The following is an 18,208-nucleotide window of genomic DNA, read 5'->3' on the forward strand; positions in this document are numbered from 1 at the left end:
GGTTGCAGGTGAGGGCCTCGTGGGATAGGAAGCAGGGCTCGAAATAATTTTTCCTGCATACCTAGCCTGAACCTGTGCAGGTAACGTTCAAAATTACCACTCAAAATTAAGGAAGTCTGATCACACTGAAAACATAAGGAAGTCATAAAATTCCATTTAAAGTCATAAAAATGTAACAAATAGGTTATAACTTTGTACATAAGGAAGATACTTAATTATGAGTAGATTATACCCTATATTTATGGCAAGAAGTGTCTGTATCAAAATCCGACGTATTTCATGGGACATTTTTCAATGTACATGCAAGTCGATTTTGAATAGGACTGAACTGAACTATACTAAAATAATTCAAAACCATTTTTCTAAGAAATGTAATCCCCCGATTGTTCCAAACCAAACTGATTGTAACAAAATAATTTTTATATTATACCCAAGGGGCGACAAAAAGGAATCTGCCTTTATTTCAAAATTTGGCAAAACGTTGATATGATTGTTATTCGTGTCACGTCCTGAGCAGGTATACAGGAGGAAACAGGTACACCACACGGTAAAGCCTGCCATAGATTACCCTCGTGACCAAAAGCTCTTGTGCTCTCAAACACGTGAAATTAAGGTTGGCTGAGGTCGCGAAAGATCAAAGCAGCCTGCGACGTATAAAAGGGGAGTTTTTACGAACCGTATGTATTTTGCTTTACAAGCTACACCCCAGAGGGTGGGCAAAATTGTACACATGTTGCATAACATAAATGGGAAAGCATAAACGCAATAGTCGCTATGATATGGGAGGAGGAAATGGATTTGTTGCTATAGTAACCGCAGGAAGTAAATTGAATGGACAAACCAAGAAAAAAACAAGAATATGTACATTATAAAGTATATCATGGAGACTAGACATAAACACAATAGTCGTCTTGAATGATAAAGGTCTAAAAGGAGGAAGAACTAATTTTGTTGTTATAGTTACCACTTCTAGAGGCCAGAGTACGGAGAAAGTAAATTGAATGGACAAATTAAAAACAAAACTATCTTAAGGCATAAAACTACAAGTAAAATCCTTATGTAGTCACACATTCAGAAGTGGAACTGCTACCGTAATTTATTTTCGAATTTTCAATCTAAATTTGTGCGTTGTATTTTATATTTTTCAAAAGACAATCAAGCATACCTAAACATACTCGTCTGGTACTGGTATTTTTGCATGCATGACGGGTGTAGAGATTTAGTCGTGTTCCGTGAAGTCCGTGGTAACTCTAAGTCAAAGTTCGATTTCCAGAGCGAATATTCACCAGGTGTTAGGAAAGTCTTATTGTGCGTGTCGAATAAGCCATTATATCGACCTTGTAAATTCCTTGCATTGACCCTATATACTGAGTTAACTGGTTTATATGAAAGTATGTGGAGAGTTGCCAGTGATGATAATAGCAAGTATTCTGTTTTCAAGGAAAGCCTGCAAAAATGTATGCAACATATATATGATTTACATTGGAAATACATAATTTTCATATCAAAAACAATTGATATTAGGACAAATATTGCATATTTTTGCTTATAGTTTACGAAACCGATTCAAACATGCGTAGCGAGGTTCGCCTAAGGCCGCTTAGATCAATACTGAAGACTTTGGCAAAGTGTACTTCTCTCGTTCGAATCAAGGACTGTTTCTGGGTCCTTTCCAGGAGGAAAAGAATGTTAAGCCCCCTTTCCCACATGTTAGAAATCCTCCATTTGCACCTTAAACCTACTTCTACCTTAATATAATCAATGACGCGTCTAGACCCAGACCATCAAGGAAAACATTTAAACTGCAACACCACCACCATAGGGAGTTTGCAACATTAACGGCTTTTGATTTGCCAAATGGCACGCGTCCAGTTTTGGCACAGAATCCTTTGGAATGGTGGTAATAGCATTAAAGTTAAGATAGGCTTTATTCTTTACTCTCCCATATAACTAAAATCAGCAGGTGAATAAGGAAGAAAAACACAATCGTCACCAAGGTATTCTAACACCACCAACATCAGAAAATTGTTAAAAGATGCTATTTAGAGACTCGGGGGTTTCCATTAAAATAACATATTTGATTTCTTTTCTATGTGATCAAAAATTATTATCTTTTAAATCTCAGGGAAATGATTGACTTTGCATGCTATTTTGCGGAGACAAAATTATCCCCTTTAAAAATTATAGTCTGGATTACTGTTTAAAGTAATGAATAAAAGTTTAAAAGACATAGAAAAATCGCCTGTATAACAGGCAAGTGCTAGGAGAACGGACAACTTTTATGTCCCAGAACACGTCTGTTCTTAGAACACAAAGTTCTAAGAAATCGTCTCTGTGTTCTTTTTAACCCGTCTGTGTTCTTTAGAACACGCCTGTTCTAAGAACACGTCAGAACACATCTGTTCTTAGAACACATCTGTTCTTTAGAACACATCTGTTCTTTAGAACACATCTGTTCTTAGAATACGCCAGTTCTAAGAACACGCCTGTGTTCTTTAGAGCCCGCAGCTTGTCGCTAGTCGAAATGAGTTTGGAGAACTGGGTGGTCGGGACGACCCAAAGCCGGCTTCAGATTCTCCCAGTGTTCACGGCTCGCCCTTTAATGCAAATGAACAAAGCAAGGATTAACAGAGTGTGTACAGTTTTGATTATCGAGTGTTTTTGTTACATGCGAGTCAATGATATCTATTTGGAAAAACCATTAAGTAATAAATAATAAACTATGCACTACTGAGCAATACTTTATGTTATCTAGCATTACATTATATCATTCATTTGAAGACCACAAATTTCTTAATAAGGCACCGATGTCCATGTCTTCTTATTAGATTGTACAGCCGTTGAAATAAAAATCACTCATGGTACGGATTTTCGACCGCACTGTATCGACGTGCGTTTCACCTTTGACCCACTTCTAATGTCGCATTGACAGGAAGTTGACTGATGTATATGGTAGCTGATTTGTGTGGGTCATTGGAGACCACAAGTTTTTATTTCATTTTCTTGGTCCCAAAAATGTACAGCATGTTTCTTACTCACATAGATGAGCTTTTATTAAGAAGTACTCACCTTCTCCTTATGAAGTCGAACATGCTTCCGCTTAGAGCACCACCCCACGGCTCGTGTTTGGCACTGGCCTTGGGTAAGCGCCCCCTTTCTGGTGCCAGCTGAATGACAATTGTAAACATAAACATGACACCTGATACTAACAGGAATAAACTAAGTAACTCAATAGTTGTAAAAATGAACATACCTTTGTAGAGTTTGCATAAGAAAATGTCTAAATCAATACCTCAAGTTAGCTCTGCTTTGATTAACAAGATAGCAGAAACTACCCAATAGAATTATAAGTTGATAAAACAATTTTGAAAAAGGAAGTGTAGTTCTTACCTCCTCCGCAAGGGCGCGTATGTGATACGGCTCGAACCCACAGCACCCGCCCAGGTACCTGACACCCAGCTCGTACGCCGCACGCGCAAACTTCTGGACGTCATAACGGGTCAGCAGACGGGGCTCCATGGCTAAAAGAAAGAAAATTATTGTGTTCGATTATTGTTGCTGAAGTATAAAAAACAACAACGGTAAAAGCGCAGGGAAAAGTAGACAGTATGTAGGTTTTAAAAAAAACAAAGCATATGTTGTAGACAACTTTTCCTTCTCTCTCATCTCGACCGTTGGTGCACCACAGATGATCTGACAACCAGTTTTCTTCACCCTTTTGTTCTTTTTGTTTTCTGTTCATAATGTCATGCTGGTACGTTATTCTCTTATATTATCCTCCTTATTTCCTCTCTGTACTGTTCCTTGCATTATGGTTTCGGCTGGTCCGAAAGATCATTTCTTGGTTAGTAGGTCTTTTTATGAATCTATGTTTCGTTTCGCACTTTTCATACACTTTTGTACTGTATAGTCTGTATGACATCAAGATGTGTTGGGACTGTACGACTTTCTTTGTCCTTACCGAATGGAGCTTCAGGAAGATGAAGGTACCCCTCTAGCATGTCCTCCACCTCCGGACAGTGGTACCCCAGCGGCTGTATCATCAGGTACGGAGACAGGCCGGCCTCCTCCAGGGCAGCCTTCATTGTCTTTATCGTCTTTAGGTCCGTGTTCACGTCGTACATACAGTTGATCCCAACCACGTCGGCTCCTGATAAAGATCATTAAAATCTTTAGAAGCTAGAATTAAGTTACATTTGCAAAGAAAATGTGCACTGTTTGCCTTCACACGGTCAAGCCCATCAAACTAGTGACATATTCTGACTCAAATCTTTGTCAGACACATTCACATGTATGGTACCAGTTCTTCCAGCCCGTCCTGCCAGCTTGCTACATAATGTATTTTAGCACTTCATATATGGTGACCAGCCCCTGGATGCTTGTAATCCAACACGAGTTACCAAGGTGACAGCATCTGGTCCAGGTCATTGACCTTACTTGTTTGGAAGGAACGAACAGGAAACAATATGTTTTCCTTCTGCGACTGTAAACGTATTGACCAGCATTTATTAATTAGACTTGTTGCACCTAGTTGCCCAAATAGTGTGAAACTTTCGGTCACTGACGAATGCTGGTGGATACTAGCTGAAACGTCTGTCGACGTTTCCAAAATCATATCCAGTTGCTTGAGTAACTGCTTTTTGGCGTAGTGTGAAACTTGCCTTGATGGAGATTCTAATCAAACAAAACAAAACGTACCGGCTTTTGCCATCCTGACGGCGCACTCCCCCGGCGGAACCCCGTTCAGGTCACCCTTCGGTCCGATCCGCATGGTGCAGGCTACAGGCTTCCCGGCAGCCTTCATCACCTCTATAGCCCACTCACACTCCTCCACGTGACCCATGAACTAGGGAAGACGGAAAATTCACTTGTTATTTTTTTTAATTTTATTAAGATTTATCACATTTGTGGAAAGATTGACATAACAGGTGATTGTCACCTCTAGTTCTTCAAGATGTCAAACCTTAGACCAGACTGTAAGGTTTCAACCATTCAAGGTTTGGACCCCTGCTCTTATTAATAGTTGTGATGGGATCTTCAACGTGCTCAAGGTGTGGCTCTCTGGCTATCCGAGAGGACGTTCCTACCCGAAGCTGGGTTATTGTTTGATTTACTTTAGGTTTTCTAGATTCTTTATTGACTCGACAAAAGTACAGGGACTTTTGTATGGCTTACTACAACTAGGGTCAAATGAAATGAAATGTTTCACTCATTGTCACTTCAAGAAGGTATTGTCAACAGATCAAGAACTAAATTGAAGCATTTCATTCTCAATTCCTTGCTTAAGATTCAACATTAAGAATCTATACCTCGCAAAGTAGAAAGTCGACTTCTTCCTTGTGTGCGAAGACGTCGACTTGCTTCTTGAACTCCTGTTGCACTACTTCTTTGCCTTTTTTCTCCATGTATGACGGCGTGGGCGAACAACCGCCACAGACAAGGACGTCGTCTCCCTCCGCCGCCACCTCCTGTACGATCTTGCAGGCTGCCTCGTTTAAATCGTGACACTTTTAAGGAACAAAATCATGTAATTTTGAGCCTTTGTAATACATGTATTACTGTGAGGTGTACTTAATTTTTTTCCAGTTTTAGTACCACAAATACCACATAATTATGGTATATAACTATAGCTGATGACTTTTGGGGTCTTCTAAAAGTATATTTTGCAGTTAAGTATGGAATTTTAGTTATTGTCAGTAAGTGTCTAATTGCCAGATTTATTTTTTGCACATTTTTATGACATCACGATGATGTTATCTATAAGTATGGGGCCACGCAATTTGTTAGAAAAACTTTCCAAGTTAGGGCTTCAGTAAAAATCCATGATATTGTACAGTATGGGACAATACATATCTTTCAGCTAAATAACGCACATTGTACTATACTAGATAACACCAAATATAGCTAGGAGGAAAAGCTTCGGAAAAACTCACAGTAACGGACTCGCCCGCCAGGTTGCCGGCCAGCTGAAGCTTGTCGTCCGTGGAGTAGAAGGTAAAGGCCTGGAGAACGTCTGCTCCTGCCCGCATGAACTCTCTGTGCAGCTGTTTAACTAAAGGACAAACATCAAAGATACAAGAATCGTCCGTGACTATTATAACTTTGATACAGAAAAAGGGTTTAAACTTAAAGACATCCATGCAATTTCAATGTGGTAAAACTGTAAAACTTTTTAATGTCAATTTTCTGTTGATTCTTTTACTGTAGTACGTTGAATTAACCTATCCCATGGCTAACTGATATCTGAAAGGCAAAATGCGATGTCGCTGACGGAAAATGGTTGCTTGTTTTAAATCGCAAGGTGGTTATAGCAATTTATGGGAAGTACCCAAAACTGAAGAAAAACCTCGCTTAGCTTGTTTTGGGGCTATTTGAAACCCTTCAAGTTATGAAATGATGACGAAAATCTGCTAAGAAATGCCAGTACGTCAATATCAGACAGATTTCCTCATCCAGAATATTTTTCCGCCCTGAATTCGCCTTGCATACCTTTAATGAACAATAAATCAGAGTTTCCACACTTGAAATATTACGACTGTGAATTTAAATACGTTATACCTCCTTCTGGATGCTCCACGGCCGCCTCCGGTGTCCATGGCCCGCCCTTCACGTACCCTCGCTTCTCCAGGGTAAAGACGTAACTCCCGTCACCAATCACCGGGCCCTCCGCCAGTCGCTCCAGTAACCCTTTCTTACTCATCTTAAATACAAAGAAGAAGGCGAAGAACTTTATTGGTACACGGTACAATATATGTCAACTACTATTGAATATAGCCAAAACACAATTACTGAAAACAACTGGATAAAATTTGAAAGCGTCAGACGTTTCGGACTCTATCCAGAGTACTTAGTCATCGAGCACCCATTTAAAACAAACAAATAAGTAGACAAGTTTCAGCAAGCAAGCAAAACAAATAAACATGGCAATTTTTTGACCCGAAAATTCAACTTCCGTAAAAATTTTAACAGAGGCATCACCATAAATTCGACCACGTGTAACTCTGAACCAAATGCAATCCTAGCATGAGTGACAATGTTTTAACAGAGCTCCTATCCAGTTTTACTGCATATACCCTTGGGGGTACTAGTATTAAGTCACCAAACGTCAGACAATGTTTTTTCAACCTTTGTTCTCAATCTACTGACCATTCATGCACTTAATTATCAGAAAAAAAAACTGGAAAAACAGGATAGTAATTCTAACAACCCAGCCGCACTGATAAGTCGAGCCCCGACCCAAGGACGTGGCGTCACCACGAGGGACTTTGGCCACCCACTGTACTTACAAGATAAGAAAATTAGAGAACACTCGACCTTGTTGAAAAGCGGTGCTGAACAAGCTTTCGAGTTTAAATAAAGGCTTACTACTACTACTACTACTACTACTATTGCACATTAAAAAGGGGGCGTGGCGGAAGGAAAAAAGTGAATGGTTGGGGTCAAACTATATATGAAAAAATAAAATCATTTCTAAAACGCAGATTTGTATGCAAACATTTTTGACAAAGTATAGATTTAGCCCATTTAGTTTTGGTCTACTCAATCCGGTTATATAATCTCCTTGGTCTGCTTCTATGTCCCTAAATGCTAAACATCTACCGAGCAACCTGCCACACCCCTCTTCCCCAGAAGAGAAAAACAACACTCTTCAAGTGTTGTCATCATGAAAAAAAAGTAGTTCATAGGTTGTGTATATAAAGCAACGCAAATATGTTAGAGGCTTTTGTACTAGAGACTGGTCCAAAGATTGTGTTACAGCTATACACGCGAAAACAAAGGTCAGTGTCCTAGTGGTCGAAAATAAGCATGCAATTTAGCTATTCAAAATATGTGTGCGAATGCATTGTACATTTATGTACTTACCTTACGCACATTGTCAATTTTTACGCACATTTTGTAACTGTTGATACAATTGTACTTGTTTTCATATGTACCACCCCCGCTATGCCCATGCCCTGCCCATGCCCCACCCTATGCATTACCTCACGTTTTAGCCCAGTAAAAACATGTGCCCAATAATGGAGAACGTATTTCATCATCCACCATAAGTCATAAACTAATAATATATAGTAATATATAGGGTATAAAGTACACTCTATGACTTGTGCACATGCTTGTCACATAAAATCGGTCTGCACACTGATTTGAGATTCTCATCATGAATAAGCAATTTAAGGTTCAAACAAGTATGATGCAAGACTTCTTTCACTATTTGCAGACAACATATCGTCACGTTTCGAAGTTTAGTTAATAGTCAATCAGGGTTTTTTTTTTTGGAACGAAAACCATCTACTAAACGCGTAGCGCCAATTCTTATAAAAACAGGTGTATTCACCAATCAGTAATCTATGAAGTATGCCCATATATCCAAGTGTTGAAGGCAATCTTCAGCCGTTCTCTTAATTCTTCAGATCTAAGCTATGGGTACTCGGCGCAATTCTGAAAGTTGACGTTAGTCCAAACATTATCATACATACATACAAAAACATACAATACAGCTATAATGAGCAACGAGGTTTGTTGATAAGCAATTTACTCTTATTTGACCTACAACCACAGGTGATACATGTAGATCCATGAATGATGACAAAGCATTTTTGTTTATTTGAGTTTGCTACATGAAGCGTATACTGACTGTTCAAAATGCATTGTCAGGATGAGTTGCTATATGGACGAAACATTTCCATGTAAAACGCAGTATGGAGAAGTGTTTTCAAGTTCCACACTGCAATAAATGATTGACAAAAAATACTGTAACAGTGGATCAGTGGGGGGCGTGGCAGCGTTATGCAATCTATTGCTTAACACAGCAAGTTTCGGGGGTCACTGTGCCTATACAAATATATACCCTGTATTTAGAACCGGTTGTGTCCGGTTGTGGCGGTTAGGCATACCAAATTACATGTTCGGGAGTCGGGTGGAACAGTCAAGTCATTGGTACAGACAAAATGCATTACAAGTTAAGAACACTCGACATTTCAAAATCCAATATCATTCACACGAGTTGTATGTACAAAAATCGAGTCAATGGAATGAAACATATTCAGTAACTTTTTTCTACCGTAAACAATGCGCGTGTTTCACACTTAAAACAAACACATGCAATTAACCCCAAAATTGCATAATTAGCACAGAATAGAACAATAGATACGGTGTCTCTCACTCCAGTTTGTGGAGTGAGTAACCCCCAAAACACTGTCTTAACCCCAAATAAAGTTGGTAGTGCGATACATATACATGTACCCAAGGCCAAGGGCGTACGATTCATGGTGTAAACGTTGCCCAATTTTCAAGAACAAAACTTGAGACATGACATGTCCCACTAACTGTAACAGAACCTACAGCAGTGTTCAGACATACCTTGATCGTGATTTCTCTTGGACTGTCCCTGTAAATATACATATACATGTATCCAAGGACGTTTCATGGTGTAAAACCTTGCCCGACACAGCAAAACTTCAAACATGACATGTCCCACAAATCATAACAGAACCTACCGCAGTGTTCATACATACCTTGATCGTGATATCTCTTGAACTGTTCCTGTAAATAATTTGAATCACAGGGAAATGTTAGTTGGAAGCCGAGCTCTCGTGTTTTCGCCTGATCTGACACGGCCAGTGATCAGCTGGACACAGTTTGAACTCTGAACCTTGTACAGATAGAAATCTGACCCCAATAGTGCACCGTGTTTACATACGTCACAGCTGAATACACATGCAACAACGCATGCAACATTATAGGACATATACAACTACAATCCTAACACAGTCATATACAATGTACATGTAAGTAATGCAAGAAAAAAGTATGAAAACGTGTAAAACAATGTGAGTGTAATGTATTACATGTAACAAAATCGTACACAGGCATGCAACATATCATTATGTAGTATAATGTCCTTGAACATATACATGAATGTACTGACAAATGTAACCGTACATGTATATACCCCATTGATATAAACTATAAGTAATGGAATGAACATAAGGATGAAAACTTGTAAATAGTGCCATGAATCCGTAACACAATATTTACAAAGTAATGTAATATGTAACTTTTTAAACGCATGTATTCTGTTCCGGTTGGGAGCAGGGGGGGGGTGTCACCTGTAACTGGTAAACTTTTGACCCTTGTGACCTCTGTAGTATGGAAGGTCAGTCGGTCAGCATGACCAACACAATTCTTTGTTTCTTGGCACTCTTTTGCAAGGTGCCTTAAAACTACATGTAACTAAAAGTTGGAATACACATGTCCAAGGACATTCCAATGTCCTTGACATGTCTAATGCCAAATCTTGAAGACTGACGTACATTGTGCAATTTAATTTATAACTACTATACATTAACATGTATGTCAAGGCAGGCCATTTTACATGTACGTGTAGGACAAATATGTACCAATGGTTACAATTTTTTCCTATATCCTTGTTTCGCATAAGAAAGATGAAAATTGATGTATGACTTTGTCAGACTTGTATATTATTACTATTTCTGATACCTAGTATTATTAAGAAAACCAGCTGTATGGCTCCAGGCCCAACATACATGTACCACCCAGTAAACTATACAAATGTAATTGCCTACCCACCAACACCCCCCACCCCACCATAAATTTACCTGTCGATTTCCAGGACAATAGCACTGGATTGTCTCCTTCGCTGAAAAACTCCATTGCTAAACTCTCTCCCGGCAAAACTCCTGGCATAACTCGCATTGCTCCCCGAATAAATTGACGCTGCCGCCGCAAAAGTCTGCAAAGGACACTGGCTAATCGCTTGACAGAATGTACGGCGACTATGCAAAGCCAGATTTTTCCTTGGATGTTTGGTCAATGTTGCATCGGAACTCTGCCCATTCCAGACAATATTTTTTTTGATGCAACATTTGAAAAGTGTATACTTGATGTCATCCTTAAATATGCAAATACAACCTTTAAGTACACTGTGTACGTACTACACATGATACAAACAGGTTTCGCCCAGTCGCATTGCAAAGTCACATGCCTCATGCAAATGCCTTGTAAGCTGAAGAACATGTACATGTAATACAAAAGAAGCACAGTTAACAAAAAAGTCTTTTCCTAAGTATAATTCTTAAAGAGTATCCCACCAAGACACACTACTGTATGAATATCCGAAAAAACACCTATTGCTAGCTTACCTAAAGAGCATTTTCATTATACATTGTATAGTATATTTCTCTGCCAATCTGTACTGTACATATGGGCATATAAACTTCTTGTTTGTCCTCAATATTGAAATTACCCAAATACTTCACATAAGCACTGGAATGTTTTCCTCTACCAATAACAGCTACAATACCCTTAACATAGCCAAAATGATCTCTGTCAATAACCAACTCAATAAACATTAATCAATCAATTGATAACAAATATCTTACACCAACCAGTATATATAAACATAACAATGGACAAAATTATACAAAAAAACTGCTGCATTTTCCTTGACAACTATACTTTTCACACCTTCTAAGTACCACTATTATAATATATAAAATTCTAAGCTAGAGCATGCAATTCTTACTGGATTTCCTAGGGGGCGCAGTTACACTGTAAATTCTATTCTGCTTTTGAGACAAGTATAAGCAAATATGGATACAAAACAGGTGATACCCCTTTTTACTGCAAAACAAAGTTCTGCAAGGTCTGTGTAACCTTTTCCAAGAGCAACTGATGTCTTCTTTTGTAAAATTATTGTCTACCAACTTTCTGGTATCTACAGTTCACAGGTCTTCCCAACTATCTGACCTGTTAATAGTTCAAAAATTCTGTTTTCTACTTTTAGGCTTCCCAAAATTACCCCATTTCTAAGCTGAATTTTCCCAACATCGCTTCACAATTTTGCCTTTTTAAACTCTTATCTCATGTAAGTTGTAAATAGGTCAAATATCAACATTTTCTTTGAAAATGCATCCTTCGATACATAATCTTTTTCAGTCTATAGCAGAATTTGAATCTATCAATTCTACCACAATACACATACTAATATACATTGTACTAGTGTATTGGGGATGATGTTATCCTATATTCCTAACCTGTGTTAACATGTAGCATTTGTTCATTTCGACATAGATGAAATGTTATTTGATATGATGTTGTTGATTTCTGTCTGAAAACAGTGACACTTCATACATCTTTGACTTGAAAATTCAACTCTAGCTGTTACACATGTATCAACTATACAATAGAACTGCTTTTGAACTGCTTGCAGATCCAAGCAAGATAGATAGGTGGCGTTTTTTTAAAGACTTCCTATAGGAAAGCACTTGGGTTTGCCCGAGGATCCTTCTGGTTTCGGAATCGTACTGCAAGCCACACACCAACAATCTAGAGGAACAGAAAACATGGATCAGTCACAGATTTCAACATCAATGAATGAAATAAAATTTTCAATAGAAAGTATGTAGCTTAATGTAACAATCGAATACTTTCGAAGTCTTTCAGAATAAAAAAGCTCTTGATTTGAAAGTTCACTTCAAGGATTGTACATAGAGAAAGTGCCTGTGTTTACAAGTTGTTCATCCCTCACCTTCTCTTTGGAAGTTCAGTCTATTGCCGACTATCCCTCACCACTCTACTGATAATACCTCATCTGTACAGCCGGTATAACTGCCCTTCGGCGTAACACATCAGCTTCTGTATCTGTATAGCCGGTATAACCGCCCTTCGGCGTAACACATCAGCTTCTGTATCTGTATAGCCGGTATAACCGCCCTTCGGCTTAACACATCAGCTTCTGTATCTGTATAGCCGGTATAACTGCCCTTCGGCGTAACACACCAGCTTCTGTATCTGTATAGCCGGTATAACCGCCCTTCGGCGTAACACGTCAGCTTCTGTATCTGTATAGCCGGTATAACTGCCCTTCGGTGTAACACATCAGCTTCGCAGGCATGTGGCACGGTGGCAGCTACCTACAATACACTGAATGACTTGTTACACCTAACCTTTGCACATCTAACTCCAGGAGTTGTTTAAAGCTACATGTATCTAGTGATGATGCCCAAACTGTACTTGGTGGCACCAAGTTCGAATTCCTGTAATTCTAGTTGTGCAGGTCTTAAGCCTGCCGAGGGTTGAGTCCTTACCTCTGTGAAGCTGAAGAAGAGGCCTACTCCCCCGGATACTCTCAGGGCTGTCCCTATGGTGGGTAGTAACTTCTGCATACAGGAGGGGCAGCCTGGCGCACCGTTATCACAGGGCAACTAAACAACAAATAACAACAATAAACAATCTTAGCATGAAAGTTCATCTGAGTGTGTTGGTATACTTCATTATGACAAAAAGGGCTAAGCATGAAAGTTCATCTGAGTGTGTTGGTATACTTCATTATGACAAAAAGGGCTAAATGTTCTTGCCAACACTGAGTAAATTGGGACTTAATTTTTATATAACCCTAATTTTTGGCCGACTGGACCGAATGGACCCTTCTACTGCAGCTTCCATGAACAAGGCTGACAGAGTCGGCCGAAAATTTGGGTAAGTCCCAATTTACACAGCTGCAGTGTTGGCAAGAACGTTTAGCCCATTTATGTCATAACAATGCTCAGTCATACCTGTTTCTGGTAATGACTAGAGGCACTTGAAAAAACTGTCTCGGTATACTGGTGACCACAAAAGACAGGCTACTTCATATACGCTTGCGATAAATAAGCTGAGACTTTCAAAATTGCCATATGGTCCTTATGCAGAGGTAGTCTACATGTACTCCAGGTTTGACTGAATAGAGCAATTAAGCAGGCTACACTCCTGATGAGGCAATATCAAGAAATGGCGACCATTTGTATTCACAATGGCTCTTTTGAATATGATGTATAATAGTGCACATTATCCGTCTGAATAGCCTTAATTGGTAGCTACGTGTTTACTACTCAGGGGTTTTTCTAAACAGGGGAATAAGGGAGCTGCTCCCTCATGTAACCAGCCAGCTCCCTCATACCAATTTTCAAATTGAACCCTTGTGAGTGTTATTCTTATTTTAAAAAATCCCCCCTCGGTCACTTTATTCCTTGCCATGCTTGCGATCTGCTCCCTCATGCTAAATTTTTCTAGAAAAACCCCTGCTACTTACACCAGTACACCCTGGGTCCTTGGGGTCTGCAGATGTGGTGTTGTACAGGCCGCAGCAGTTGAAGGCCTTCTGTGTGTCCGCTCTTGTCGCAGTGGCAGAATGTTTCCAGCCAAATGTTAGTAGTTGTTCCTTAAGAAAAAAAACAACAACAAAGATTCACAAATGCTGTATTGTATAGGCTTTATCATATGACATAAGTACAAAATATCTTCAAGTGTACATGACTACAATAATGTATAGATTAACATTTTTCCTGCTACCCGACTCGATAGCAAATTTAGCACCTAAACTAAAGAGGTTAAACATGTGACATTTCGTTCCTTACATGCATACTACCTTTAACCTTCAACATGCTGCTTAAACAAAATAACCCATTACTAGGCATTAGCAAACACAATCTCGTGCTGCCAAATGTTGACCTCCACTTTCAGCCTGGCTGCCTGAATGTCAGAGTAATGTACCATTAAATCTGTCAATAAATGAACTGTCCAAATGTCAAATGTGTGACATTGTTGCACATGATGTGATGGGTTAAAACAAACATGACTTAAGTGTCTTGTACTGTGTTGTAGCCTCCTATAGGTGAATAATAACTTGTGGTCTAACCTTGTATGTCTTACTGAAGGTTCAAGTATTGGTTATTGTCTAAAAAAAAAAATAACCTTGTATGTAGAACTGAAGGTTCATAAGTTATTGTCTAACCTTGTATGTAGTACTGAATGTTATTAAGTTGTAACTAACCTTGTATGTAGTACTGAAGGCCAGACAGGCACAGGAGATGGAGAATTGGATGATGAACAACAGGAACAGGATCACCATGTACTGAGGCAAGGGTCAAGGATTGTGTATCCTGTAGTAGTCAGTGTATGGTTCAAATACTAAGATGTGAAGCAAAACAGCAAAAGCAAAATACCTTACCTTGCATACCATGTATGTAAACATAAAAAAGTAAAACTAAAAGTACATTGAACACAAAGGTCTATAGTAAAACTGTGTTAACATATTATAATATATTCTGGATGATTTCTTCTCATTTTTGTATATTCCGGCATATTCCAGTGTATTCCTGTATTCAGGAAGACCCTTTAGTACTGGCACATTCCACTTGTATTCCATTTCACCTCACCTCACAGGTCCCATAGCAGTTCCATTTAGCAGGACTCATTCATGTACATTCTGGCACATTCGAGTTTATTTCTGTGTTTAGGAAGACCCCTTCACCTGCTGTACAGACTAGTGACAGTGTATTTCTGTATGTGGAAAGACCTCTTCATAGTTCATACTACAAATGTACATACATAACTAGAAATGTAACATTTGCCAAGCAAATGCATGATGTTTACCTTTGCATATGGTCTGCTCTGTTAATTCTTACTTAAACACATTCATATATATGGTGACAGGAGTCTAAATCCCTGCTGCTATAAAATTGCAACATGATGAAACCCAACACTAGTTACCATGGTGACAGATGTCTGGTTCAGCTCATTGACCTTATTTGTTTGGAGAAGAAGAAGCGGAAGAAACAGAGCAAAACTAATATGTTTTCCTTCTGCGAAGGTAAACATAATAATAAAATATGGCATTTTGGAAGACCAGTTCATAAATACTTATTGACATGAAAAGGATACGAAGAAGAGCAGGACTTGGTGATGCTTGACCGCTCCGATCAGACCAATGATGGCGATGAAGAGCAGGAACACTCCGCTGGCAATGATTCCACCAATCAGAGAGACGCTGGTGACCATGGCCATCGCTCGACCGTACGCTGCCACTCCGATCATGATGAAAGCTACCAGCTGGCAAAGGTACAAAATTATTCAGTAAGTTAGACTTCCTGACCAGTGAAAGTGGGAGAGACCTGAAACCAGTTAAACTCACTGAATGTCTGAAAGAATTTCCAAGCAGATCCTATGGTGGCAATACTGTATGTCCATCGATCATGATGATAAGAGGAGTGACCATTAGTGTTAATTTAGTGCAGCTATAGCCACTGGCATGGTCACTCCGCTGGCCATGGCACGGCCATACCCAGCATGATGAAAGCTACCAGCTAGGGAAAAATGATGGAGATACAAAATCATACAAGTAGTAGTACCTTTTGATCATGAAAGTGATCATCTCAAACCTGTTTAGCTCACTAATTCTCACTTCTTCCACTGGTCGTGACAGAGAAGACAGATGCTATGTAGTACCGGTATTTACAGGTTCATTGTACCAGGGACATTCTAGTTCCTTAATACTAGTTCCTCTTTTCAAAATTTGACCAGTAGTGTTTCACATGAACAGCAACAGTTGGGATTTTCCTAACCTCTTGGTCCAGAGGCAGACTTGCTGGACTACACACGTTGTAGTCACTAAAATTAGTGTCTGACAATTATCAGAATCACTTCTATATCAATTTACGGATGACACCTTGATACCAATTAAGCCGTTAAAAGCGGTGTCGCCTTAAGTGTATTTGTCCTGTATCCTTGGTGCACCTGCTCCTCAGCTCTTAAATACAAGAATGAGCAGGTGGACATACAGGAAAAACAAAGACTTAAGTACTTAGTATAAGGCAAGATGGATTTTACAGATTACATCAAGGCAACAAAGATCATAAGATACACTACATATACACACATTAAACATAATTTATGAATCTGCTGAAGGCATGTCTATATATAGTAGTCATCAAAGGTTGTATTTCAGGCAGTGTATGTTGTTTTGTATTGATGATTGATGGATTGCTCATCAGTATGAGATTTGGCAAGTGGTTAGTATATGACCTGTCAAAGAAATTGTTAGATTCGGGCCCCCTGGTGGCTGTCTTTGGTACTGCATGGAAACTTTGGGTTTTGGTGTAGAATATCAATCTTAATTAAATCCCCACAAATTTGTACCATGTGACACCATCCATAGTGTACAGAAAGTCAAATGGAAAAATAATGATTTGCTATTTTTTCTGTATTTTTTTTGGATAATAGGATCAGGAAGTTTGGAAGAAGGGTTCTTTTCTTTGGACAAGGTTCTGTGCTTGATCGTAAATTTATGACAAACGGAAGTGCATGTACTGAAACACGAACCTGTGAAAATAAATAAAAAATCACAGAAATCAAAGAATTTCACAACCATTTTCTCCCTCAGTTTCGCTCATTAACTTAAGATTTATAAACTGGGAAAAATCATCCTTATTTTGTGTAGCTTGCGGTTAAAATTTTAACGATTTTTGTCTAATTTATCTTTAGTGGACACGTCACCTGTGTGTGGATAAGCAGTCATGTAAGACAGGACAGAAAAACAGCAACCGGCACGCGCTAAGAAAATAACAAAATACTTACGATATAAAGGATGTTCAGCGCCGCTAGAGCGTTCTTCGAGCAATGGAACCCCCCGCACATCTTGTAAAATTTTTCCCTGCCCTCAAAATCTCACAAAAACGTAATAAATAGTCGCCGAACACGAAGCAAAATTTTCAAGGCTTCGTCTAACCAAAATGGCCGAACAGCCTGACGTCATGGTCAGGTGATTTCTTGTAGACTATGCCAAAATTTCAAAAATAGTAAAAATGTTAAAAATTCAGAAAATTATTCATATCTTTCTGCAGTATGAACTAGTCTTCTTGAGTTCCCAAATATAAAATTTCTATATTATAAAGCACACAAATTTTATTAATGTATTGATTTTTTAAAATAATTTCTACGCTTATCCTCCCTGTGTGAGAGTGGGCTAGTCCTGCCACGCTGTAGGGTCAAAGTTGAGAAGACGTGAGGGGGAGGGGCGTTACCTGTTCAGGTGTGTTGTTTAGGTAGAAGGGTCCTTTAAGGGTCTCTTAGATTATGTAAGACCGGTTCAACAATCCTTGAGACACTCTTTGGAAAAGGTGCATGGTCCTCTGCCGCTATACTGTTCAAAATACATATTATTTTTGTATTGCGCACTTTCAGTGATATGAAAGTTACATAACATCGATGTTGGTAAGTTTGTTGATTGATAAGTTAATTGGCTGGTTGGTTGATTGGTTGGTTGGTTGGCTGGTTGGTTGGTTGGTTGGTTGGTTGGTTGGTTGGTTGGTTGGTTGGTTGGTTGGTTGGTTGGTTGGTTGCCGCACGGTTGGTTGGTTGGTTGGTTGGT

The 18,208-nt window shown here is 39.1% G+C and overlaps 3 protein-coding genes across 3 annotated transcripts in view; 1 reads left to right on the top strand and 2 right to left on the bottom strand.

The window, feature by feature from the left end:
• Nucleotides 1-1,533: 1,533 nt before the first annotated feature.
• LOC109464847 (betaine--homocysteine S-methyltransferase 1-like) lies at nucleotides 1,534-6,700 on the bottom strand. The gene is made up of 8 exons (XM_019761936.1): nucleotides 6,559-6,700; nucleotides 5,934-6,052; nucleotides 5,310-5,507; nucleotides 4,699-4,846; nucleotides 3,962-4,150; nucleotides 3,391-3,521; nucleotides 3,070-3,167; nucleotides 1,534-2,597 (listed from the first exon to the last, which is right to left on the bottom strand). The coding sequence occupies exons 1-8, from the start codon at nucleotides 6,698-6,700 to the stop codon at nucleotides 2,516-2,518; spliced, it is 1,107 nt and encodes a 368-aa protein (XP_019617495.1). The 3' UTR covers nucleotides 1,534-2,515.
• Nucleotides 6,701-12,265: 5,565 nt separating this feature from the next.
• LOC109464833 (tetraspanin-31-like) lies at nucleotides 12,266-17,596 on the bottom strand. The gene is made up of 6 exons (XM_019761912.1): nucleotides 17,416-17,596; nucleotides 15,724-15,891; nucleotides 14,834-14,914; nucleotides 14,093-14,221; nucleotides 13,110-13,226; nucleotides 12,266-12,348 (listed from the first exon to the last, which is right to left on the bottom strand). The coding sequence occupies exons 1-6, from the start codon at nucleotides 17,473-17,475 to the stop codon at nucleotides 12,274-12,276; spliced, it is 630 nt and encodes a 209-aa protein (XP_019617471.1). The 5' UTR covers nucleotides 17,476-17,596; the 3' UTR covers nucleotides 12,266-12,273.
• A 218-nt stretch (nucleotides 17,597-17,814) lies between these two features.
• LOC109464815 overlaps nucleotides 17,815-18,208 on the top strand; it is a 5,396-nt gene continuing 5,002 nt past the window's right edge. Inside the window, exon 1 of the mRNA XM_019761888.1 lies at nucleotides 17,815-17,869. The gene's annotated coding sequence lies outside the window, so the exon portion shown is untranslated. The remainder of the gene's footprint in view (nucleotides 17,870-18,208) is intronic.

This window comes from Branchiostoma belcheri, unplaced genomic scaffold (genome assembly GCF_001625305.1).
Source record: "Branchiostoma belcheri isolate BF01 breed outbred unplaced genomic scaffold, Haploidv18h27 scaffold141, whole genome shotgun sequence".
Taxonomy (NCBI): Eukaryota; Metazoa; Chordata; class Leptocardii; order Amphioxiformes; family Branchiostomatidae; genus Branchiostoma; species Branchiostoma belcheri.

Coding starts and splice junctions, on each gene's coding strand:
- LOC109464847 (XM_019761936.1), bottom strand. CDS start 6,700: ATGAGTAAGAAAGGGTTACTGGAGCGACTGGCGGAGGGCCCGGTGATT. Junction 5,508..5,933: donor TGGCGGGCGAGTCCGTTACT/GTGAGTTTTTCC, acceptor GTTCCTTAAAAG/TGTCACGATTTAAACGAGGC. Junction 2,598..3,069: donor TTCGACTTCATAAGGAGAAG/GTGAGTACTTCT, acceptor TTTGCATTAAAG/GGCGAGCCGTGAACACTGGG.
- LOC109464833 (XM_019761912.1), bottom strand. CDS start 17,475: ATGTGCGGGGGGTTCCATTGCTCGAAGAACGCTCTAGCGGCGCTGAAC. Junction 15,892..17,415: donor CGCTGAACATCCTTTATATC/GTAAGTATTTTG, acceptor TACCTTTGCCAG/CTGGTAGCTTTCATCATGAT. Junction 12,349..13,109: donor TCTTCTTCAGCTTCACAGAG/GTAAGGACTCAA, acceptor CTGTTCCTCTAG/ATTGTTGGTGTGTGGCTTGC.